Consider the following 26,025-nt stretch of genomic DNA (forward strand, 5'->3'; position numbering starts at 1 on the left):
AAATTTTTTAAGTTGACTGAATTTAATATGAGTCAAATCATTAAAAAATGACCTAAACTTGTCTACTCAAATTTAGTAAGCTTAAAATTGTATGGCAGCCTGGACAGTTGTTTTGATGTTTTTTTCTTTTTAGGTTACAAAATAGCCTTTTTATTGTGTAATTATTATTCCACTGAAAAAAATGGGGTTCAAATTTTAGTTTTCCATCTCAAAATCTTTATGCACCTTAATTAATTGTACCAATAGATAGTGTTTTATTACTTTTTGCAAGCAGACTACCCAGAAAGAAAATACTAATAATGCTACGCTTTTCATCTCCACCGCAATCCTTTTCGCACAGTCCCTTGTTATTATCATTATGTGCTCATAGTATTTTCAGTTGAGCTGTTTTGAGTTTCAGTGACCCCAGTTAGGTCATTTACCGGAATTAAATGGTCATATTTAAATATACTTAAGTAATTCCAGGCAAATTATAAAACCAAATATAAAATATCATGTTTCAAACATGGTCCTGTAAATAAATGACTTCATTAGGGACGTGTTAATACGCTAATGAACGGGCAATGTCAGTGTGACTCACCTTATGATAGAGAGAGAGAGGGAGAGAGGGAGAGAGGGAGGGAGTGACTCACTCTGTCTGCTCTCGGATGCTTCAGCAGCTCTCTGCTTCTCTCTGTGAGTATTAACATTATTATCACTCATTAATATTTTATTATTAACATCCAGCCTCTGTGTGATATTTTAACACCAGATGGATCCATCAACGATGTTTTTGGGTCGTTACATTATTGTATTGATCCACCAGCGCTGCCTCGCGCGCTTCTCCCGGTCTGAAGTTAACGGCTGTTACCAGGAACTTTAACGTGTTTAGAGCGCGTGCTGACAGATTTAGAGTTAGATTAGACTGGAACAGCTTGATTGCCGACATGTGTTACCGTTTTTACTGTCTGACTCTTTATTTAGTCTCTCCATCACTAATTATTAATTATTGATTCAAACAGCAATAACAAGAATGATGCTATTCATATCCAACCCGTTCATTAAAAATGAGCTTTGCCCTGAAAAGTTAATACTTAACTTGTGTATTATTTGAAATCATTATTCATAATTATTAATATTGTCATTATTATTATTATTATTATTATTATTATTATTATTATTATTATCATTATTATGGGATCAACATGTTAGCAGAGTTTTAATGTTGTAGCTGTTTTAGGTTGTGCTGCTATGAACACATTGTTAGGTTGTTAAATTTATAACAATTTATCATATTGTTATTATCATTAATAATTATTCATTTTATTTATAAAATCTTAATTTGCAAGGAAAGTAACTCCAGCAATCAGATAAATGTAGTAGAAAGTCCCGTTGGCTGAGGTGTGAAGTAGAATTGTAAAGTAGAAAGTAAAAGTTAAAGTATAGAACAGAATTGAGATATAAAGATTGTCAGCTGATTTTGGGTTATTGCACACATATTGTGTCAGAGGTGATGTATGTGTTGGCTGATATGTAAGACATGTTGATATGTTGGAGGTCATGCCGAAACAGTGTTGACAGTACATAGTTTGTCCACCAGAGAGCACTGACTGTGGTGGTAAATATGGATTTATAATAATATCCTTACATTGCAAGATATTTCAGCAATAAATATAATTATGGCAATTTGAGGAAAAAAAAGTTATATAAAATGTAATTTTTCAGCTGGTGTTTTCAGATGTATACAGGCAGCTCCTGCGTTGTGTCTGTGTTAGATGGTGGATACGGAGTGCTCAGGGGGAGCGTCAGAGTTGTGGCTCTTCTTGGAAATAACTCACTGATCACTGATAAAACAGGTTTGTTAATGTTAATCTGGTGTTTGGCAGATAGTGTTGAAAATGCTTATCATATATTTCCTCCTAAATACCAGACATGATCCATCTGTCTCAAATTTTCCATAAAAACTTATACAGAGGAGTTTCCCTTTTTTGCTCAGGAAGTGATTGTGCTCTGTGACGGTCGACCCGAGCTGAGTCAGACTGATAAGATGTAGTATGTTGACTTTGTGGAGTGATGTAGTCTTTAAGCCTCTGAAACCTGGATCGGCATCACTTTTCTTGTGCAGCATTCAGCATTCAACTTCGAACCTTGACCAAATTGGGTTCCTTTTTTTTAAGCTGGATTTAGAAAAAAACAATAGTCATTTCCTTGCTTGTTTGTTTGTTTGTTTTTCAAATTTTTTTTAATTTTATTTTTTAAATGTTTTGCTTTGTATTTTGTCTAATTTTGAGTGAACTTTCTTGTATTTTTAAAGTTTTTTTTGACAATTTTTTGGGTGATCTAAGCTTCTCATTGCCTTTTCCCATGATTTTGAAAAGAAAAAATGGCCAGATTGCTCAAGTTTTGAAGGGTAAATCCTCAAATTAAAGCTACATTTGGTGACTTTTATAAAAAAATAACTTACTGACATATTTGCTGAAACCGTCACAACATCCACACAGTAGCACGAGACAGATGGTCTGCTTTTCTAATGTTATTTGCAAGAATCACCTGCAGCTGAAAAAGTAAACAGGGCTGCGGAAAAATCATTTTTTAAAATTGGGATTACTTGCTAAATTTCATTAGTTTATCACTATAAATCACATTTTAATCTTATGTTTTAAAGTGCATTATTTTGCATTTAGAAACACATTCGAAGTCCATATTAACAAGGTAAAGCAATTCTTACCAGTATCTTGATTAAAAATCAAATGAATGCAAAGAAATTTTTTCTCAAAGACTCTTTTATTTCAGATCAGTGCTGCGCTGCTGCTGCAGTCGTGTGGTCTAGAAACCATGGCAAAAGGCTAAAACAGGAGTGCACTGTCCAATCAGTGTCAGTATGATGTGTAGTTTATCTGAGATCAATTTGATTACTCACTCATCAGTGATCCCTGGTTAATGCGACAGTATTGGCACTTTTCAGCAGTTCCAGTTTAGCCGCTTTCTCTGATTCAAACAGGTCCTGTATGTGTGAAACTATTACTCCCAAAGACAATGACTGGTCACAACATGCCCATCTAAGAATATCACTGAGAGGCTGTTTAAGCAGAAATAACTCTTACATGAAACATTAAACTTTTGTTGCGGTTTGGCCGTTTGTTCACACTTTAATAGTGTTTTGGGAGCTCAAAAACTCAAACTTTTGAAACCAGGTTCCAGAGTGTCATCTTTTGAAAACACCACCCTCTCTGTTGCCGTGTAATTGCAGTGATTGCTGCGATTAACTTGTTAATGCTGACAGCCCTAAAAACAACCAATCAGAGCTAAGGATACTGTCAAACGAGGCAGTGTACTGTTTAGATGTAATATGAGAGATTTTGTGACCTGGCTGCCATATTGAAAATGGTAGAGCCAACTCATAAGCACGACCCACTGGCCGGAGCAAACACTCTCATACTTTTGACAGTTTGACCACAGTTCATGAGCAGTCATTGACATGAGTAACAGCTGTGTTAGAGACTCCTCAGCTCTGACTGGTTGTTTTCTCACAGCAACGGTGGATTATTTCAATTGCCGATAGAAGCACCACAACGAGGTGGAGGAACTTGCTTTATTCACCGACTACATTGTGTACTACTGTCAGGACATAGTGACTATTTCCACAAATATGACAAAAAGTTAATTTTATAAAAATGACGTATTGTAGCCTTAACAAGTCTATCTTGAAACAATAACTACATCCCCAATTAAACATTGAACCCCTTTTTGGTCACTGTAATTGTGTTTCCTGTCTATACCGACACTACTACGGATTAGTTCTTAGAGCAATTTCAGTGGAAGGGAAAGGGGAATAAAATCTGTATTTGTCGTCCTGTACGAAAACACACTTCAAAGTTTAGTCTAATAATGAGTTAGACTAAAAAAGTGGATATCATCCAACGTTATAGCAGTTTTAGTAAAAAAATTCCCTCTTTATGTGACTATCCATCTCATGTGGCAGTGACACAGTCCTATGAAACACAAAGAGGGACTTGGTATTACTTAAAAAAGAACCTCTCTCTGCAGCCAATCTGGACAGAAGTTAAAAACCCTTTCAGCGTACACATGGCACTAATTGTGTTAAGATAAAACTCAAGAACCTATTCTTACCAAAGCTCTTCCACACTACAAAAAAACGCTCCCGTTTTGGAACCGACCCTCCACAGCAGGCAGCAGCAGAGTAGCAAGTATGCTTTATAGCTCAGCAGTGTGTTGCTGCTGTACATAATAATGACATAAACACATTGCAATGTTTTTAACATCATAACATGATCCTTTCTATATTTACACAGGTATTTATGAACTATATGACATACCACACACCTACAAATGTTCATTTTTCAACTTTAAATCTGTATTGAGTCACAATTCATTGAAAACTAATTTAAGGGATCCTAATGGAATCAGAATCAGAGCTCTTGTCAAAAAAGTTTTTAAATACGTACTGTCAACTTCTCACTTGTCACTGCATACTGTGATCGGTGTGTCTAAGACGGAGGTGGTTAGGATTAGGACAAAGAGGTCTTGGTTAGGGCTTAGATATTCTCTGAAATTAAAGAGGTACATTTGCAAGAAAAAACTCACAGATGTTCTGCCAGAAAGTCAGGTGAGGTAGTATAAAGAGCATCACAGTCCATAGAGGCAGTAAGATGAGAGGGATGAACTGGTCAAGCACAGGAGTATCACACAGGAAACCGGGCTTTGAGGCCTGTGTGGGTCAATTTTAGACCTAGGTGACTGATTAATTTACATTTTTAGGATTTATAAAGCTACTGAATGCATCCTAAAAATGCTTTGGTAGTGGTTGTTTGTGTCTACATATTACATTCCAGTTATCCTCCTGCATTTGCTGTTGACATTCCAAGATGCTGCAACCAATGGGGATGTCAACACATGCACATGATTTGAATTAGGCAAAAAAGCACATGGCAACTAACGCTGGGACGAAAACAAAGGCACATGGTCAGGTTAAGAAATAAACATCGTGGTTTGGCTCTACATTCATATGGGAAGCAAACACCAGTCTCCCAGGTGAAAATCCAGGGTTTGTTGGAGCCATAAACTGTCCCTACCACCAGGACCTGCACACTTCTTATAAAACATCATTACCAGCAGTGTTGCAACCTGACGCCATCCAGCAGCGGCATATCATAACACCACGAAAGGTTCTGTCTGGCTGCGTTACAAACTGACGCCACCTGGCAGTGTCTCACACTGCTGTCTCATACCGTTTTTGGTTGGTATCTTATGCAGAAGTCACTCACAAATTGGCAGTATTCAACAACTTTGAAATAAAAACCCACTGGAATAGCTTAACTTGATCAGAAAATATATATATATTGCAATGGTGAATGTCCACTGTAAATGCACTCATTAATTATAAGCATTTTTATTAGGATACTTTATTATGTGTGTTTTTGTTTGTTACTTTTTTTTGTCCAATCCAATGAATACAGTTCAACTAAAACACAAGAAACTTGTGCTCCAGAAAAGGATAAGCACTCAATGAAGAACCTAGGGTCACTAATCAGCAATTATAGCTTAAATATAAAGGCCATAGAGCAGTAATAGAAAGGTCAGAGAGAGGCAGTGAAGACTAACACATCTTTGGGGTCATCAGGTGGGAACCTCCTTTCATCAGTGTTTCACCTAGTTGGTCCCACAACACCTCCAGGAGGCTAGGCAGTGAACTCCCAAAGCCACTCCTCTAGTGCCAGCTCTCACTGCTCCTATGCAGTCCAAATAGCCCTGCCACCTTCAACAGACCCAGGCTCCGTTTATGCAAGCTCCAGGTAATGACAGTACCACATGGCTATCACAGATACAAGGCTAAGCTAAACTACTACAAAGCTATCACAGATGCAAGGCTAAGTTTCAGGTAGTGTCAGTACAGAATAATCTAAACACAGAACCCAGTACTTGTCAAAATGAAAATAAATGGTCTTTACAGACCATCAGAAACACGAGTTCATTCATCTGTTTACTGAAGAGAAAAGTTGGTAATTATTTCATATAATAGATGATGAAAAATACTTTGCTGGAATAAAACTCTAGAATGCATGAATGAGAATATGAACAGTGTAAAGACATTGAAGCATAAAGATCCTTGAGCTCAAAAGTTAATTCCTGACTTTGTGAATGGCAGCACTCAAGGTCCACTTAATGCTTTTTTACAGAACTTTTAACCCTTTATCCTCTCCTCTCTCATTTAAGGACCAAATTCAGCTGATCGAGATAGAGAGATAACAGTGTAACAACACAGTTTTATTGTCTTCAGTCTCACCTCAGACTGTAAATAACACAGAACATGTACAGAAATACACACACACACACACACACACACACACACACACACACACAGATATATTCATCGTTAGCATCAGTAGTGTCAGCACCACCTCCAGGTTTACACCTCAGTAATCTTTCAGTCCTCTTCGTCCTCCTTCTCTCATAGCCTTGTTTGGTTTTCCTGCAGGCACACATCTTCCTCTTCTTCTTCTCTCCTCATCTCTTCTTCTTCTTCTCTTCGTCCTGCCTTCATCCTCCAGCCGCAGACGTCAGTGGAACGTTTCAATCCCCTCTGATATCCAGGTTAATCTGATTATGAAGATATCCTCTGAGACACCTCTTTGTCAATGACGGCCAAGATGGAGACTCCTTTCTACCACGACGACTCCCCCGCCGTCCCAGGCTTCAGCCAGGTTGCTGAATATGAGCGTTACCCCGGAAACAAGATGCTGATGAGTAAGAAGGCCATGTCAGCAGTGGGGAGTCATCACTTCCCCGGCGGTGGTGTGGCAGGAGGTAGAGGCGGGAACCACAGCAACCTGGGGCTTACCGGCAACACCTCCCTGATGACGTCAGCAGTGTCCTCGGCAGACATGAACCTACTGAAGCTGGCGTCCCCTGACTTGGAGCACCTGATCATCCAGTCAAACCAGGGACTGGTTACCACCAGCCCTGTGTCAAACTCCACCAATGCTTTCCTGTACCGAAACCAGGCCACCAACGAGCAAGAAGGGTTTGCGGATGGTTTTGTCAAAGCGCTCGCCGACCTTCACAAGCAAAACCAGCTGGTGGGAGGTGGCCCCATGTCCCCGTCCTCATCCTCCACCGTTTCACTGCAGACGTCCTACCAGAGGAACCTGATGTCTGGTGGAGACATGCCCGTCTACACCAACCTCAGCAGCTACAACCCAGGCCAGATGACATACCCCGGGGGGCAAATGGCATACGGTAGCAGCTCTAGCCATGGCAACAGTGGAGCCTCTCAACCCCACGCCCGAGGCCTGGATGCTCCACAGACCGTCCCAGAGGTGCCTCACCCATCTGGTGACCCCACATCCCCGCCCTCCCTTTCCCCAATTGACCTGGAGACACAGGAGCGGATCAAAGCAGAGCGCAAAAAGCTACGCAACCGCATTGCTGCGTCCAAGTGCCGCAAGCGGAAGCTGGAGCGAATCTCGCGGTTGGAGGAGAAGGTCAAGGTCCTGAAGAACCAGAACTCGGACCTGGCCTCCACCGCTGCCATGCTGCGGGAGCAGGTCGCGCAGCTCAAACAGAAGGTCATGAGTCATGTTACCAATGGCTGTCAGATTGCCGTCGGCTCAGGTGCCGCCAAGTCTGGAGGAGGAGGGGGAGGCACCGGCAGCGAGGACTCCAGCTGCTGAGGAGAGGTGGACACCCGCAAAATGAGCACAAGCTGAGGCACCGAGGGTTTACTTTGACGATTTTGCCATTTTGCTCGCACCCTCAGTTGGAGCGAGCAGAGAGAGAGGCGTCAGGACAGACGGATGCTTAACAGGATCCGTGTAGCCCCGTAAACCGCTGTCTGTCATCCAGTCACAGGGGGCGGAGCTTAGAGGAGAAAGAGGAGACAGAGGAAGGGATAAATCCCTGTCAAGAGCAAAATTCAAATTTGACAATTTGAATTTTGATGTCGATTTTTTTTTCAGAGGAGATGGTGGCAAATTAAATCTAAAGCGACGAAAAGGTGATTTCAGTTTACTGACTGATGTCATTCCATCTCAGCAAATAAAAACAGTGGAATTTGTTTTCCATCACTGACTTTTTGGGGGATTATGATAAAAACATTGTTTGAATATTTGACATGTTAAAATGAATTTTTTTTACAGTGTGAAGATGAGCTTTTATTTTGAAACAGAGTTGCGAAGATTGCTGATAAGGAGCAAATGCTCAAATAATAAATACTGATGTAATTCGTATTTAAAAAACAGTGTCAAGTAATCAGATTACTTTAATTACAGAGAGGGGACTGCAATTTGAATTTTCTTTTCATAATTTACAATAATCAGTTATCAAAAGAGTGGCAAGGAGACAGTCTGTTACTGTTTTTACTACAGTCCCACGGTGTGCTCTCACAGCTATGGGACCAACACTCCATATCTTTGTTTTTACAGTAACTCTTCATGGTTACTGTAATAGATGTATGTAATCTGATTACTAATTACTAACAGATGTGGTTGGTAATAATCCAGTGACTGTTTTGAACTGTGTTTCTGTGTTTTCTTCATCTGTTATTGCTGGAAGTTAAAAAACAAAACAAAACAAAAACCTTTAAGCTGCGTTTTGATTGATCAGAAAAGTTTGTTGTTTTTCGAGCTGGCTGGTTGTTTGTTTTTGTTTTTTTGGTGTTATTGTTGGACGGTGGAAATGGTCCTCACATTTTCTGGATCTTTTAAGAATCAGGATTGAAGGGAATGCTTAACTTAAGACCTGTCAGTCAAGAGGTCTGTATATGGTTTGAATATCTCAGTTTGATTTAACTTTTCAATTAGTGGAGTAAAATCCTGATATGGAGGGAGAACTTCACTTTCACAGCTGTTTTTGTTTAAAGGAAGTTGACATGTATTTGACTGATTGTTTACACTGATATTTTCTGCAACAACAGAAATATTACTGACATGAAAAATGTCAGATAACCTTAACTTCTTTATTCTAATTTCATAACAGTATGGTGGATAAGATATGACTGTTGAATATTTATCATTTTGATAATTAGTTTGCAATTTTTAATGGAAGGCCATTTCTGCCAGAAAAAGACAAAAAAGTATGGCATGATGAAAGTGAAAATGCTCTTGTATAATCTCATTTAGCATAATTTGACCTGCTATGTTGACATACTCAACTCATTTTTGATAATTTGATTGAAATCCTCAGAATTTTAATCTTTATTGCATAATTTTGACTTGTTATGTCTAACTATGTTGTTGTTCAGTCCCGAAGGCCCAATTTTTAATCCTTAATGTAAACAAAATGTATATGAAGGATAATCCACTTCTAGCTGCAGTTTCTTAGGTCCTGAAGAAGCTAGCAGAGGTCCTTAAAGAAGTTGAGGAGGACCTCAGGGAGACTGTAGAGGTACTTAAGGGGTTTCCTGAGCTATCTGAGAAGGTAGTAGAAGGATAGGTTCCTGAGGTCCTTGAATATGTTGTATAGGTATCTAGAGCTGCTTTTGCACTGCACAAAACACCCTCTAAAACCTGCTATTATCTGGCACTTTAAGGTAACAATCTGTATTCGCACCCACGTCAATTGACTCTACACAGGTATGTACTGATTTTAGCCCCTTTATCAGCGAGATGCAATGAAGCACATGTGCGAAATACCATCCATCTCTGTCAATAATTGTCAATAATCAAAAGTTTGCATCAAATTTGAATTTGAAAGACTGAATAAGTAATAGATATATGAAGAGAAGTAACCAGCTTAAGTTTTCACAGGCCTCTGTGCTGCTTTCAACTTGTTATTAATCTGTTCTCCAGCCTGTCTGTGATGCTGAACGTGAAACACGAAAAAAAAAAAAAAAACAACACACACTCATAGAGAGGCACACCCATCTGCTGCAGAGCTGTGTACACAGCTCTATTCTACTGGCAATGTAAAAGCAGTCTAAAGCCTTTATTTAGTGAGTTAAACTGTACTTTAGGAAAACTGCATTTGGAAGAGGAGTAAAGGAGGACCTGTTTCATTCACACCTGGAATTCTATGTCTTTTTCCAAAGGGCAAAACAATGGATGGCTACTTTGTCCACCCCACTGTAAAATGGGCAAGTTTTGGATCACTGCATGCTGTCACGAAAACACCACCTTGTCCTGCACTGATTATGTATTTTTTCCATTATGTGCTTGTTGGGGAGGTATCAGGATGCATTAGTATTCAAACAATGAAAGACATCTTCAAATGTGTCCCAGACCACCTCAGCAAATGGTTGAATCATGGGATCTCAATGCATTTTGGTGGTGCTTTATACTTGTATTTAACGCTGTCCACATGTGGTTGGATCATCTAAGGCATGTTAATACCAGGTGTAAACATGTTATAAGTTCATCAATTCATAATGGAGAGTACTGTAGCCCTGGTTTCCTGCAGTTTAGTATACCTAAAACTGATTTAGATCAGTGGTTAAACTGTTACCCTGAACTATGTTTGTCCATGTATAAGATTTTTATTAGACATCTGCCAGCCAATCAGAGAACAGGATTTTTCAACTGCACATGAATTAATTAAAACACTCAACAGTATGTTTTCCCTTGGAGAGTGCATTGTTTGATAACTGCACATTTTATTTTGGTATTTTCTTAGTTAATTAAAGCTGTGTGTTCATTTACAAGTTTCAAATTGGGCCTTTTAGATCTTGGTATGATGATGAATCCAGAAAAGAAAATGTAAGGTAAACGTGTTGTTGTTTATACAGTGTGTTGATTGATATTTTCACATGTTTTTGAACCATGGGACTAATGATCTCTTTCTATTTTTGGACTCCGTTTTGTCTTGAATTTACTGTCTAGTCAGCAGCTCTGTATCATGTTAGAGTTTGTAAATTGCAGCTGTCAGAGAGAAAAACACAACTGCAAAGAAGGAAAATAAATAATTTTCTTTTTTAGCTTCAAACAATATAAAGCTCTGCTACTTTCAAAACTACTCATCAGAACTTTAAATGAACATTAACGCTCAAGTATGAAATAATAACTGTTCCAGTTAGTTCCATGTTTTCTGTTTGACAAATGAGAGACTTTCCATAATATGTTGGTGAGCGTTGGACAAATCTTTATTTTTTTTAACTTAAACAGTGCTTTTGACGTCTCTAATGATTCTATTTTTGTACAAATGTATAAAAATGGTTGTTATGAATATTTCGAAATTATGTGTGTGTACAAACGGTTTGATATGATCAAACGCTTTATGTCTCTATTTATTATGAATATCTTTTGTTATACAGACGTGTGTTTATTTCCTTTACGCTGTTGTGCTGCATCAAGGTGTTTGTGTCAATATATCTGAATATGAAATATGACCTGTGACTTGCCTGCTGTTTGTTAGATCAGAGTTGCAGTTTTTTTCACAACACAGATGCCACATGTTGTAACAAGAGCACTTTTCTTAACTTATTTTTGCTGGGTGGTAAAAATTTCACATAAAGGATTAAAATTTCAACAATCAAAATGTAGATTCAGAAACTGCCATGGTAAAACAGATGTTGGTTTCAAGTTGAGAAAATTTGGAATTTTTGAATTATTGTGGTTGAAAAGTACGTCAAACACCTATTTGGAAGTTTCCTAGTTTTCTTTTACTTATCACAGTTATACTGACAAACATTTAATCAAACACTATACCGAAAACATTGAATAACTAGAATTGCCACTTTGCAGTTGTAATCTGAACCAGTCAAGTTGCAGTTAAAGTTTCCATCCATGTCTGCCCAGACTCATATGAAGCCATGACAGCAGACATTCATTCAAATGTGAATGTTGCTGCAAAGAAGATACAAGTTGCAAAACAAGGATGCTTCACACACATCTTCAACCTGACAGCAGAGAAGATCTATACAACCCTAACCCTGAGATGGACACCGAAGATTAGTGTCGCTAGTTCAGTATCTCACAAAATGTCACCACTTCTCTTCTTTGTTATGTAGTTATGTTGAAAAATGGTCAGAAAAGTTTTTTTGCATAATATTATAATGTCACAGTGAAGCTTATCTCTGGCCAAATTTACTAAACATCCACCAGAAGATGTTAACAGTTGTCCGCATACTTTTGGCCATATACTGTACCTATCTATTTATTCTCAGAGGCTTCTGCTTGTTCAGCTCATGGATGAGTCATCAGGATGAAGTGATTTCTCTCAGTGATTCAGAGCAGCAGAACTGAAGAAGCTCCTTTATACTTCACACTACCTGTTAATCACAGCAGCAAATAAATATATAATACTTGTGATATCATTGTTAAGATGATTATTACTCTTCATTTGCATCTTGTATACTGACTGCTTTATACCATAAACACTTTTTGATAACCTGTCCCTTATAGTGACACAGGTATGAGACACTGAAGTGAGACATTGCTGGATCAGATAGTGTGTCACCATCTGATGACATTAAAGTGTGTCAATTTCAGCCAAGAGAGAAATCCCACTCATCAGGGGATTTTAAAGACACGTCAAACCGAAATGATTCAAACACAATGACTTCACTTAGTGGATCTTTTGACTTTTTAAATATCTCCATAAATGTAATGAGAAATTTCTAATAAATCATTGAGATTAGTGACAGATACGACATTTTACTGGAGATAAACACATTGAAACCTGAATTGATGTCCTTTTTCTTTTCCTGTGTATCAGTCGCCTTTCATGGTAAAACTTTGAAACCTGATCAAATTGGTTTAATTTCTTTAGAAAACATAGGGGAAAAATCAATGAGCAACTTGGCAAAAAAGTCCCAAAAAGAAATGCAAGAAATTCAAGAAATTTAAAAAAAAAAAAAAAGATTTAACAGAAACAAATATTTATGTTCATATGATGATTAAATTTTGTTATTATTATATTTTTAATAATAGTCGCTCATTGTCTTCTTTCCACTTTTTTTAAATTATTATTTATTTTTAAAAATCAAGCCATTTTGCTCAGGTTTTAAAGGGTTAAAAGTTCAAAGATTTATTCATATTTCAGATGGACTCAACCAGTAAAAGTTTGGACTCATCTGTTTTGTTGTTGAGGATTGAGTCAAACTGAGTCACCTCTGTTGATGACAGTAATTATGGCAATCCCTCAATGACAGATCAGTCACACTGTTATCAGTCTAAGACACAGGTAAGGCCAGAAAACCTGCTGCTCTCAGAGGAAAAACCTGAGCCATAAAGGGATACTCCACTCCCTAAATGACCCTTTGTATATCAATTACTCGCCCCTGTTATGTTGAAATAGTGAAGAAACTTATGAGCAAACTGACTTGATTTCTTTCAAAAACATGGGAAGAGGAAGACGAGCAACTTTAAAAGAAATAGCCCATAAATTAGCAAGAATTTACTAAAAAGTTAGAAGATATTACCTGAAAATAAGCAGAAAAGAGCAGAAAACAAACAAACAAACAAACAAAAAAATAATGGCCCCAAGAAAGTACTGAAATTAAAAAAAAAATCCCAGTAACATTTTTTAAATTTTAGAAATATGAATGAGTTCATTATCAATATGATTTTCTTGACATTTTCCCTTGTTGTTTTTTAAACATTTAATAAAAGGGTTTTTTTTTGAGCCAAAACATGATTTTCTTTTACCAATAAACACACTTTTTTTCTCCTTTAGAAAGGGATGCACACTATTGGATTTTTTGCTGATATCTGACACGCCGATATATAACAACTCATTTGACCAAAAACCAATACCGATATCAATATATCCACTTTTTTCACCTATTTTTTATGATCATTAAGTGTTTTCTGTAGTAACATATTCTGCATGCTCTTATTATGACGGTCCACTGGCAAATAGAGACATGAAATACAATGCTTTTTAATGTATGTAAAATTATTCTATTGTGCAAAATAAGAAAAAGCATACTGGCTGATATTAATGACGTGCCAATATTATCAGTATGTCGGCCAGTTCTGATGAGGTGCTGATGTTATCATGCATCCCTTGCCTAACATTAAGTTTTAATGTATCTGCTACATAATAACATGCAAAGGTATCAGTGGTTTGCAGAAAATAACAATACCAGCATCTGGCACATGGGTTAAGGATGTTTTATTGTGCAGCGTTTGAGAGATACATAGTACCTCACATTCTAGTGTAGCCTCTCTTGGAAGATTAACCATGATTCACCATGTAATCCAGACAAATTAACCCTTTTGCATCTACGTCTTACAGATCATGAGTATAAAAGACAAAATGTAAATGTTATACTGTGAGGCTTTCTGGGCTCGTAGTCAAACCTTTCACCAATTCTCATCTGAAAAACTGTTTATTCTCGGCCTTGGAAAAATTCCAAGATCAAGCTGCACAAACTCTCCACCTTGAGAAAGAAAGCTTGAGAACCTGTAAGTGGACCTTGAGTTAAAGCTTTTTGTGTCAAACTAAAAAAAATGTTTTGAAAGAGCTGCTGGATCAAATGTCAAGAGGAAAAACTCACTTACTACTAATACTTTAATATCATTATTTTTTCAGTTCACAGGCATGGAAACATTTGATTAAAAAAAGCATTAAACATACCCATGATAATGATCTGCGGTTGTATTTTATAGACTCTACTTTTTCCATATTAATAACCCTGCAAACCTGCACAAAAGCAGTTTAAAAAAATCTCTTAATAACAGACTTTCCATGAATACACCCTTCAAAAACTTCACTTAGATGAACTCTCAGTGTTTGAAGTGCTGGTGTTTGTTTCAGGACAAGTGTATCTGGATGGGAGACATGGGAAACATTAAAAACATTAAAGGGCTAAAGTCAATTAAAAGAGTAAGAAATGCTCCAAGCAGCTGATCAGCTCACGTTTGGGCTGTTTTTTCCTTGGTGGTGACTTGAGACTGACAGAATCGAGTGTTTTCTCGTGTTAAACTGTTTGGTAAAAAACATTGTGTTGCTGTTTTTCCATATTCTGCTCCAGATGGAGTGACCCACTTACTGAAAGAGAGAGAGAGGCTCTGTGCCATTTCTGGTGACTAATACCCCCTCCACCCACACCTCAGCACACACACACACACACACACACACACACACACACACACACACACAAACACACACAGAGAGGGAGAGAGAGAGAACGAGAGCTGTATTGGTATATTCGCCGTCTTGTTGTTTCTCTTCTGCTCTCTGATGAGTCTGTTTGTTAAAAATAAAGACGTTTGTGAATAAATGAGGGTTGACAGTGAACGTCAGTGCCTGTTGTTGTAGTTTTGCATGTTTTCCAGCTCAGAAACCTTCAGTCCAACACTCACTGCTGCTCCAAACAAAAGGACTTATTATATTTTCAGCTCAAATAAACAGAATTTTAAAATAATTTGGCTCTTTTCTTTAACTCTCATATAAATGAGTCTTATAATGACACTGGATTTCTATTTCATTTGGGCAATATTACTTTGATATATTTGATATCATGTTCATGCTATATGAAAGCAAATCATGGAATAATGCTGAAAAATATAGCATTCACTTTTGATTATGAAATCTAATAATTAACAATCTAATCTAAATTGGCTTGATTTCTCTCAAAACATGGGCAATGAGCAACTTAAGAGGAAATGACCCCGAACTAAGCAGAAATTACCAAGAAGGACATAAAATTACTTGAATACAAAAAAAAAAATAAAATAACAATAGAGAAATGACCCCCACAAAAAGTTTAAAAATATAATTACTCTATCAACTTTTTTAAAATGTATAACTAGGATAATTACAAATATAGTTCTATGGGAAATTTTCCAGAATTTTCCTTTTTCTAAATCTATAAATGTCTTGCAATTTGCGGTACACTCCTTGTCAAGTTGCACATTGCCTTTTCTCCCATGTTTTTCAGAGAAATCAAAGGAATTTTCTCCGAGTTCAAAGGTTTAAATTTTTGTTATTATATCCTGTTAGACATCTGTGTGTAATTTTGTCATAATTAGCGAATGCATTTTTGAGGCCTAAAACATGTTTGTGAGGTTACAGTGACCTTGACCTTCGAACTTCGATCAGCAAATTCAAATCTGTTCATTCTTGAGTCCAAGTGGACGTTTGTGCCAAAATTTCGCAAGATCTTGAGATTTTGCATTCACAAGAATGAGATGGATGCAAGGTCACCTTGACCTTGAACATCAAATTCTAAAATATTTTTAATTTTTTTGATTTAATTAACCTTTATTTAACCAGGGATAGTCCCACTGAGATTCAGAACCTCTTTTCCAAGGGAGTTTTCCAAGAGAGCATTTCAAAGAATTTCACATAAAAAGAACAAACAACAAAACGACAAAAGTTCAAATGAACAGCATAAAAATTCAAACACAAGCAACGGGCAACAAACTGAAACAGTCAATTAGCAGCATTCAGAAACCATGCGCATTCAAAAGATCCTTAATCCTGTTTTTTAAATATAAATAATTTAAATATCGTTCCTAGCTGCTCATTGGTGCATGAAGCAAAACACTTCATGATTTACGGCTGCTGAGTGCAGCCAGTCGTGCCAAAGCCGATGACTTCTGCCAGAGGAGTGACTGACTTCCTTTTCAGCGCTTTGCTAGCTTGAATAGCAGTCTAAAAAGATGTAATCTTGTAGCTCTTTTAGACTTTCAAAATGTTATCGAACTGGATGGCTTAAATCTAGAGAGTGAAATGAGTCATTTCGCAAGGGGTATGACTCTCAAAACACATTATCCACTGATTTACAGTGGATATCACGTGACAGACCCTGACAGTGTGAGTCCACTTTTGGCCACTATGGAAAATTTTCATCACAGCATGGTTCACTTCTGAGGGGCTTGATCTGGCGGTGTTCACATCCTGTGTGGGTGGAGCATCTGAATCTAGGATCAGAGTAACAATATAAACGGTTCATCTTCATATCTGGAAGATCTGGAGCTAACAGATCTTTGGCAGGACAGATCCTGTCGCTGGTCTGACAGCTCAGGTGATGACAGTATCAGTTGTGACAGAGGAGGTGAAGCAGTCTCTGCTGTCAGTCAGCCGCTGTCACACAGTCACATCTCCACTTTCAGTGAGATTCTCTCTGACGTCCACCATGTTGTATCGTTTCTCTCTCAGAGACCCGCTCACATCAGGAATACCGCCGTCACCTCAGTGTGACATCACGGCTCAGGGCAGGAGGCGGGCTCTGCAGCGCCTCAGGTGAGTCTCATGAATATTTAATGAGACGAAAAGAAGGAGTGAAGAGAGACGCCTGACTGAACGTGACAAGTGTTTCCCTCCAGGTGCGGGAGCGGGGCTGGTGTGTTCCAGCGGTCTGACCTACGGTCATCTTCGGAGCAGGAAGCTGAAATTAATCTGATTTACATATCTCTACCCGGCTCTTCTTCTCTCTCCAAAAAACACAGTCTATTTATTCATGAGACAACAACACATTCCCGATCTCCGACTCCAACAGTTCACCTTCAGGTTGAATTATTGCTGACAGATCATACGGTTTTAGATGTTCACATAGGAAGTGTCAGAATCAGAGATGTTACATCTTAATAATTATAATTACAGCCTGATGATGTATTAAAGGTCCCATATTATTCTCATACACAACACAACATCACGAGTCCTGACGGCTCATTTAAAGGCACATATTCTGAATATAGACGGTATGCATTTCTCTGTGAATTGAGCATTTTGATACTTTCACACTATTTATAGAGCACCTGTACCTGCTTTATAACATTTTTAGGGGAAGGTCATCTTCTTATTTGTTTTTGTTTTATCTCTTATTCTTTTTTGTTCATTTTCAGGCAATTTTCTTGTTACCTTTATCATTTTATTTTAATTTCTTCACAAATGTCTTGCTATTTTTTGGGCCATGTCTTCTTCAGTAGCTCTTTGCTTTCTATCATGTTTATAAAGGAAGTCGAATTAATTTGCTCAGGTTTTAAAGGGTTAAGTATTACATAACGCAAATTCTGTGAGCTTTTCGGATTACAAACTGTAAATACTTTGTGCTTCAGTGACTAGAAACTGTAAATACTTTCTTTGTGACAAAAATATTTAAAATATTTGCTGTTGTGATTTTTCACACACATGCTGCCTTCAGGTCTTATTAGTGTTACCAATTTCTAGCTTGTTGACTGTGTTTGATGACTGTGTTTCTCCTGCCTGAGGTTCTGCAACTTCTCCTCTGGCGAAAACCTTCCAAGAAACATGGTGATGCATGCTATAAACATCAGCAGGTTTATTTCTATTGCAGCCACCACACTAGCCGTCATTATTTTCAATCAAAGGCCACGTAGGCGTGTTATGGAACAATAATGGAAAGACGAGCCCTTTATACGTGGGAGCGGCCACGTATGAGGGATTTCTGGGAGGTGATAGTCCACAATTTCACAGAGGAATGTGGATTCAAAACTTGTGGATGATCCGCTCAACTTCTGAAGAGTTATGTGATGCAATACCACCTCTTGTAACTCCTGCTGCAACATGAGGGAGCCAGTTCCTACTGACAGGCACATAGCTATAGCATCATGTGACCTAGAAAAGACAAAAAAGTGTTTCCATCGCAGTTTTGCAAAATATGACTTTTTTGAGTCGCCTGAAATACCATCTCATGTAGGCGTAAAGACTATTTTTGCGATAAATGGGAGTTTTTCTTAACATTGACGTGTTTCCATCGGGGCCTATTTTATATTTGAAATCACAGTTTGCACAATTTGAGGGTTATTGCAAACCCGACTACCGTGTTTTGCTCAGCAGAGCAGGTGTGGAGACAAAGCCCTCTGATTGGTCGGTGTATCCTCTCTCTCCTTTATTCTTTTCTCTCTCACTCTCTGTTGATGTTGCTGGCTGACTCAAGGAGTTACTGCCTGTTACATAACCACACACACACACACACACACAGTTAAAGTTTTCAGCTGCGTCTTTGTTTGGTGTTGGGGCTGATGTTGCTATGGCGACGCTGACTCGAAACAAAAACAGAGGTAGAAAATAAAAAGACAAGCATGACAGAAGACTTTGAAACACATCTGTAAACATTCATGAACTGGAATGATTTTTTATTTAATTTTTTTTTTTGACCAATCAGAGAATGATTGTTTATGTCCCTGAACACTTTCTGACCGGCCTTCAGCTCGGTGCATGCTGGGAGAGGATTTGTTTGAGCAAATGATAACAACAAATTAATGGAAATCATTCATTTAACTCAATGAATGAATGACGGGAGCAAAGACCGGCCAGATTAAATGAATAAACGAATGAAAGAATCAGTGAGAATGGAAATGAGGCGCTTGTGTGAAAGTAAACTGATCACAGTGATGAGAAGAGTTCAGAGCCGACGTGTTATGCAACAAAATGTTTGTTCGCTGAAGAAAACAACTATTTTCTGCTTCAAAGCCGGCAACAAACAGAGCAGATTTGACAAGAAAAACACTCGGTGGGGATCTAAGGAGATCATTTTTATAATCAGTGTTGTCTTGAACCTGATGGAGTGATGAGGGAGGGATGATGGAGGTGTGCACGGATGGAGAGATGGATGGAGGAATGTATTATTGGCTCTGTAGTTGTTTGAGGGTGACTCAGATGCTCCGCCCACAGACACGCTGAGTCATCATGAACCGCCAAGTACTGCGTGTGTGTGTCTGTGTGTGTCTGTGTGTGATGTACCTGATTTAAATGTCAGTAAAGTGAGAATCTGACTCTCTCACAGTTTTTTTTCCGCGTCTTCTGATTGGACGATGGGACTCCGAGAGGTTACAGCAGGAACACACACTAAATGATCTGAAGCATAATGAGGAGCGCACTCGTTTACCTCCACACTGCTGTCATGTTTAGGAGTATGTTTGTTTTCTCTCTTTAGACCCATATGACTATAGTTCCCCCCAAAAAACCTGAAGGCTGTTTTTTTGCTCATTGCTTAGAACAGAACTATTAGGCTCATTTTGAGGTTCATACTTGTGTTTTGGAATTCTTCAAATGAAGTACGAACATCCACTTGAACTCAAGGATAAATGTATCAGATTTTTGTGGTCATAGGTCAAAGGTCAAGGTCCTTGTGAACTTGTCTGTCTCATTCTTGTGTACACAATATCTCAAGAACACATTACGGGAATTTTTTAAAATTTGACAAAAGTGTTCGCTTGATATCAAGAAGTGATTTGATTTTGGTGGTCATAGGTCAAAGGTTATGGTCAGTGTGTTTTTTTCTTATTGTTGTAATGAACACCTTGAGGGTTGTTTTTTTTTTCAAATTTGGCTCAAACGTTCTCTTGGACTCAAAGATGAACTTATTACATTTTGGTGTAACAACATCAAAGGTGAAGGTCACTATAACCTTGTCTGTCACATTCTTGCCAATGCTATGTCATGAACAACTTGAGGGAATTTCGTCAAACATGTCACAAACATTTGAGTGGACTCAAGGATGAACTGATTGGATTTTGGTCATCAAATGTCAAGGTCATGGTGACTTTACATTCATCTTATTCTTGTGAAAGCAATATCTCAAGGACATTTTTTGGAAGTTTCCTCAAATTTGGCTCAAATGTTCACTTGGACTCAAGAATTAACTGATTAGAATCTGGTGGTTGGCGGTCAAAGGTCAAGGTCATGGTGACCTAATAAAACATGTTTTTGGTCATAGCTAAGTTTCACTCAAATTTCTAATTGGATATAATGATGAAGCTCTGACTTTTTATACCCAAGAAGTCAACGGTAAACTGTTACATCATAATTTTCTGCAAAAACACTTTATTACTCAATGTAATATTTCAGGGACAGAAGGGGAGACTTTTGGTCAGATAATGAATTGGTGATACTAATCTTGAAACTGTGCTGAATATGTGTGAAGCGTCATGTTTTCACAGACATGGATGTAAACTGAAAGTGCAACTTGACGGGTGCACAGAGGCAAACTGTGTAGTGGGATTTTGTAGTCTTTTAATGTGTTCAGATGGCCATTGACATTAACTAAAAAGGGATGTCTGCTATTCGGTTTAGCTCAACAAGGCTGTGATATTTACCTAAAAACAAAAAAGAGTTGCTCACACCTGAGCTGAATAAGACTGGGATGCTATTCTATAAATGCTAGTTTGTGTTTTTGAGTTAATGAGATAATTTTGTCACACATACAGTTCCCAAAGATCAGGAACAGTCTTTGTTTGACAGACGGCTCCAGCCTTTTTAGAGCTTTGACAGGACCCTGTCCTCTCCAGCCTCATGTTTTTGTTTGTTTGTTTGTTCTCGTTGTGTTCAATGAACTCAGACTCTGGGGTTACATAAAGCTTCTGTTTCAGTGAGGCTCTAACAGAGGCGTCCGGACAGGTATGCTCCTTGGCTGTCACAGCTCATCACATGCCGCCACAGTGCAATGCGATGAATCAATTACCACACTGTAAAAAATGATGCTCCTCATAAGGAAAGCGCTTTAAAAAAGGAAAAAGGGGGGGGGACTTCAACTACTGTAAATGTACCAGCAAGTTTTTTGTCAAAATAAATAAATATACTGTTATTTATATTAACATTCTTTGACAATTCTGAACTTTTTTTTTGCGTTAATGGATAGAAATCTGGGATATATTCAAGGTTTTAGTTTGCTAATTGTCAAAAATGTTAGTGATCTGATTCTAATGCCATCTTACTCTTAACTAGACTTGGGGTTTTTTTCCGCACTTGTGGGGTGGATAATTAATATGTCACTCCATTCACAGCTGATCAGATCACGTGGATCACAAAGGAGCTGTTTGCTGGTGTCTGCAGGTGTTTGCAAGTGAACGCAAAATTTTAGAGCCAGCAGAATGAACGGTTAAGTTTTACTTTCAGAGCACCTGATATTCTGGCGCACTGTATTTGCTCAAAACATCAGTAGGTTTATTGCAGCCACCGCACAAGCCGTCATTATTTCCAATCCAAGGCCACATAGGCGTGTTATGGAGCCATAATGGAAAGGCGAGCCCCTTATATGTGGGAGCAGCCATGTATGAGGGATTTCTGGGAGGTGATAGCTGACGATTTTACAGAGGAATTGTGAATTCAAAAGTTCCAGATGATCCGCTCAACTTTTGAAGAGTCATGCAATGCAAAAACACCTGTACACCTGCTGCATCATGAGGGAGCCAGTTCCTACTGACAGGCACATAGCCATAGCATCATGTGACCTACAAAAGTCAAAATAGTGTTTCCATTGCAGTTTTGCGAAATATGGCTTTTTCAAATTGCCTAAAATGCAACCTCATGCAAATGTAAAAACTTTTTTGCGATAAATGGGAGATTTTTTCAAAATTCCATTCCATTCCGTCCATTAAGTGTATTTTATATTCTCAATATTAATTGGTACAATTTTAGGGTTAATGGAAATGTAAAAAATGAAAAGCCGTGTTTTCACTTTTCAACAATCAACATTCCTTCTACATTCATATCTTGGATGATACTAAAGCTGTTTCATTTGAATCAAGATGGATATTTTGTACAGTGTGGTGTTAAGGACGTTTCCTCCACTGAAGAACATCTGACCCGGAGTGTCCTCACTTCATGCGAAGACAAGAGGCCACAAGGTCACAGCACACTGCAAACCTCTTCTCCCACGTCCCTGTCCTTGCTCCGTCCACACGCATCATGTCCTGCAGGCGTTTGTTTTGTTGTTTCCTCTCTAAATAACAACAGCAGCTCATTCTTCAGTCTGAGGAGCAGATTTGGCTGCTGGGACGTCAGTCTGGATTAAACAGTGCTGAGGTCCCATCTCGTTTTAGCTCTGACCTGCGGGCGCCGGCACTCATCACACAGTCTGCTTCTAAAATTCCGGGCGTCCATGCTGAAGGGAGAGTCCGGTTAGCAGAGGCAGACTTCAACCTCAGGCAAACACACAGTCCCAGAGGCTCCTGTAAAAATATTAATGAGATACAAAGTGACTTTTCATTTAAAGCTGGGAGTGTAAAGTGGACTTACCTGCAGTCCTCTGCTGGGTTTATTCTAATCACATCATGGAAAAAAGTTTCTTTCTGCTAAAGGGTGAAATTAAACCACAGATATGAAATGTTGGACTTTGGCTGCTAATTATGAAGCTTTTACTTGAGTAGCAGTATAACCATCATGTTAAAATACTCCATTATAAGTCAAAGTCTGTTCTGCTCTTGACATTTTTTTTTTTTGGTAACAGCTGAAACATGTAAGTGGAAACCTGGTCTCACAGAAGTACGTGAACTACGATCTCTTAACACATTCAGGCCATTCTCACTCCAAACTCCTCAAATACGTCTGCTCTGTCAGTGCTTTCAGCGTACGAACGTGACGCCAAAAGCCACCTTCTGCGTCCGCTCAGAACGTGGCAACATCAGATGAGAGTGCTTGGATAGAACCGGTGGTGTTATTATACGTTACGTTTTATCTCGCAGCGAGATTATCGCCTCATAATCTTGGACATCGAGGCTGCCACAGATGATGGAGCCAGACGTTGCAGTTGCTCTCCACGGACTGCAGACACCTGGCTCTCAGCTGAGCAAACAGCTGATTGGTTAAGAATTTCAGAGATTTGGAATTTATTTGTCTTATTTGAAGCGTTTTTCTGTTAACAGAATAGATGTTGTGGCTGATGGTGACATTCTGTAGTAAGAGAGACTAATCACATTCGTCATAACAGCAACACTGGACTGTTTTAATTATTTTAAGGACTATTAAACAATGCAAAGACTTGTGGTCAGTAGCCTGAGTGAGTTGTGAGGATTCTTAAAATAACATCTTTACCAACGTGAAGCCGACTGTCGGCTGTCTGACTGATCTGCACTAAAAGCTGTTGTGATGTTTTTGATATATTGACGTAGTTTGAGGGTCACAGGTGCATTTGGTGGATTTATATCCATGATGCTGATTTACATAAGAATTCATGTAAAATGAAAGTTGAACCATGAACAGAAATGATGGATTGCCAGTATAATAATTTAAACATTTGAAGTGACATCATATAATGACTGGAGACTATAAACAAACTGATAAATGGATCTGGTAAGACTGTAATGAATGGGAAAGAAATCTGTGCACACTCTTTTTGTTACATTGTGATATCACCAAGTTCCAGAAGTCACACTGAAACTCAAACGAGCTATTTCAGGCAGCTTAGCAGCAGTGTCTTCTGAGGAAGAGAGAGCTCCCTTTGGTTCGGACTTTGGGCTTTATGACTTAAGGAGAACTTTTACAAGCACAAAAATGCTGTGCAAAACAATAATGACAAAGGAAAAACCCAAAAAGCATAATGTGTCCCCTTTAAATCTCTCCAAGCATAAAGTTTGTTGCCTCCTGAGCGGATCGTTCTTTTGTGTGATTGCTACTATCATAATGATATGTTATTTGCAAGACTGGTATGTTAAAATCTGGAGTCTGAACATGGTGACATGGACTAAATTTCATTTTAAGTGGAGCAGGTGGACCCAAATGTAACAGGAACTCAACAGACCACTTTTTCAAGGGGAGAGCAGCTGAACATCACACGGAAAAAACAAGGATCAAACAGAGACTGAAGTGAAAAGCAGGACTTAAATACAAACCAGACGGACGAGGGGATGAAGTACAGCTGGAAAAAAAAAAGCAAAGAAGCTCAGGTAAGGAATAAGGTGATGAGGCAGAGGAGCAGGCAGGGAGCTGATTGGCTGAGAGACACTGAGGAGCAGGAAGGACTAACGAGGCTGATGAAAGACAGGTGTGACAGAAAACCGGCAAGAAACAGAGAAAGGCAGGAACAACACAAGACTTAACATATGAGGATGTAACCTACCAAATAAATCAGGAAACAGACTTTGATGAATGCATGAAACAAGGAAAAGCACACACATAAAACCCTAAAACAAAGTCCAAAACACAACAGAATATCAGCAAAAAAGAAACCCCCAAAAAACAAGGTCATGAAATAAGTATTCTTATAAGCACCTGTTTGTCGTAAACTTTCAAACCTGGACAAATTGGTTTGATTTTCTTTCAAAAAGCACTGAAAATTAGTATTAAAAAGGGAGGAGAATGATCAGAAAATTATTAAAAACTAGGAGAAAATGTTATATATATATATATATATATATTATATATGTTTATATATGTTTATATATATATATTTAAAATTATGTCACAATTATGTTTCAACTTTTTTTAAGTTATTTTCTTGTAATGTTTTACTAATTGCTCTTTTTTTGGTGATGTGTCACCAAGTTGCTCATTACCTCCTCCCCATGTGTTTGAAAGATATCAAACCGATTTGCTCAGATTGAAAATTCACCCCTCAGACACCGTTCACATTATTTCAGTTTTGTTTTATGTTCAGTCTGAAGTCATTGTTTCCTCCCAGTTCTGATCGAGATGAAAGTTTTTCAGGTAAAAGTACCGAAGTCTTTGTAGGTCAGAAAAAATGTAAAAATGTAATACAAACAGACTCCAGTCCAGCTGCTAGAGGAACAATGTTGGCATGGTATGTTTCTGCAACTTATGGAGACAGTACATTTGTACATTTCATATCAATTCTCTAAAGTGAAGTAGTTTATGATCTGACTTTGACATCTAGAGGTGAAGGGTAGGGTTGCCACCGGTCCAGTATAATACGGAATCCTTCCATATTTCAATATAAAATGTGCTATCCTGTATTCAATCAATATCTACCTTTTTAGTTTGGCTTTCAACTGAACTTTTTATTTTTTATGATTTACTAGTCTGTTCTGTACAGACCCTACTCTAACCCATAAACTATGTTTTCACATGTTTGCAAAGACATGAGAGAATCGTTAAATCTGAAGCTGCAGGAGAGACTGACAAGTCAGTTTATGATGCCGTCTCAAAGTAATAGTTTATACAAGAAGTGCATACTGCAAAAAACAAAACAAAACAAAAAAAACCACACACAATCTGTGACATTGATGAACCTAAACAAACAAGGTTTGACTCTGAAAGTAGCCAAGGACTTTAAAATGTATGCATAAAAAACACAAATTAGTGCATAAAATTTTGTTGCGACCCTTTGCAACGTTTTCATCAGTGTTTGTGGCAATAAAAACCTGTTTTAAGTGGCACATTGATTCTTTTCCTAGTGGTGTTTATGGCTCAGAATCAGGTGTTATTCACCAACATGCCCCTGCT

General features: G+C 38.2%; 1 protein-coding gene across 2 annotated transcripts; it reads left to right on the forward strand.

Moving 5' to 3' along the window:
* The first annotated feature begins 642 nt into the window (after positions 1-642).
* june (JunE proto-oncogene, AP-1 transcription factor subunit) lies at positions 643-9,985 on the forward strand. 2 transcript variants are annotated; one of them, XM_042509954.1, is made up of 2 exons: positions 643-675; positions 6,476-9,985. In XM_042509954.1, the coding sequence occupies exon 2, from the start codon at positions 6,636-6,638 to the stop codon at positions 7,668-7,670; it is 1,035 nt and encodes a 344-aa protein (XP_042365888.1). In that variant the 5' UTR covers positions 643-675; positions 6,476-6,635; the 3' UTR covers positions 7,671-9,985. The 2 variants fall into 2 exon arrangements, with proteins under 2 accessions (XP_042365888.1, XP_042365889.1); XM_042509955.1 differs by having other exon boundaries at positions 6,549-9,985.
* The last annotated feature ends 16,040 nt before the right edge of the window (positions 9,986-26,025 follow it).

Source organism: Plectropomus leopardus, chromosome 20 (genome assembly GCF_008729295.1).
Source record: "Plectropomus leopardus isolate mb chromosome 20, YSFRI_Pleo_2.0, whole genome shotgun sequence".
Classification (NCBI taxonomy): domain Eukaryota; kingdom Metazoa; phylum Chordata; class Actinopteri; order Perciformes; family Serranidae; genus Plectropomus; species Plectropomus leopardus.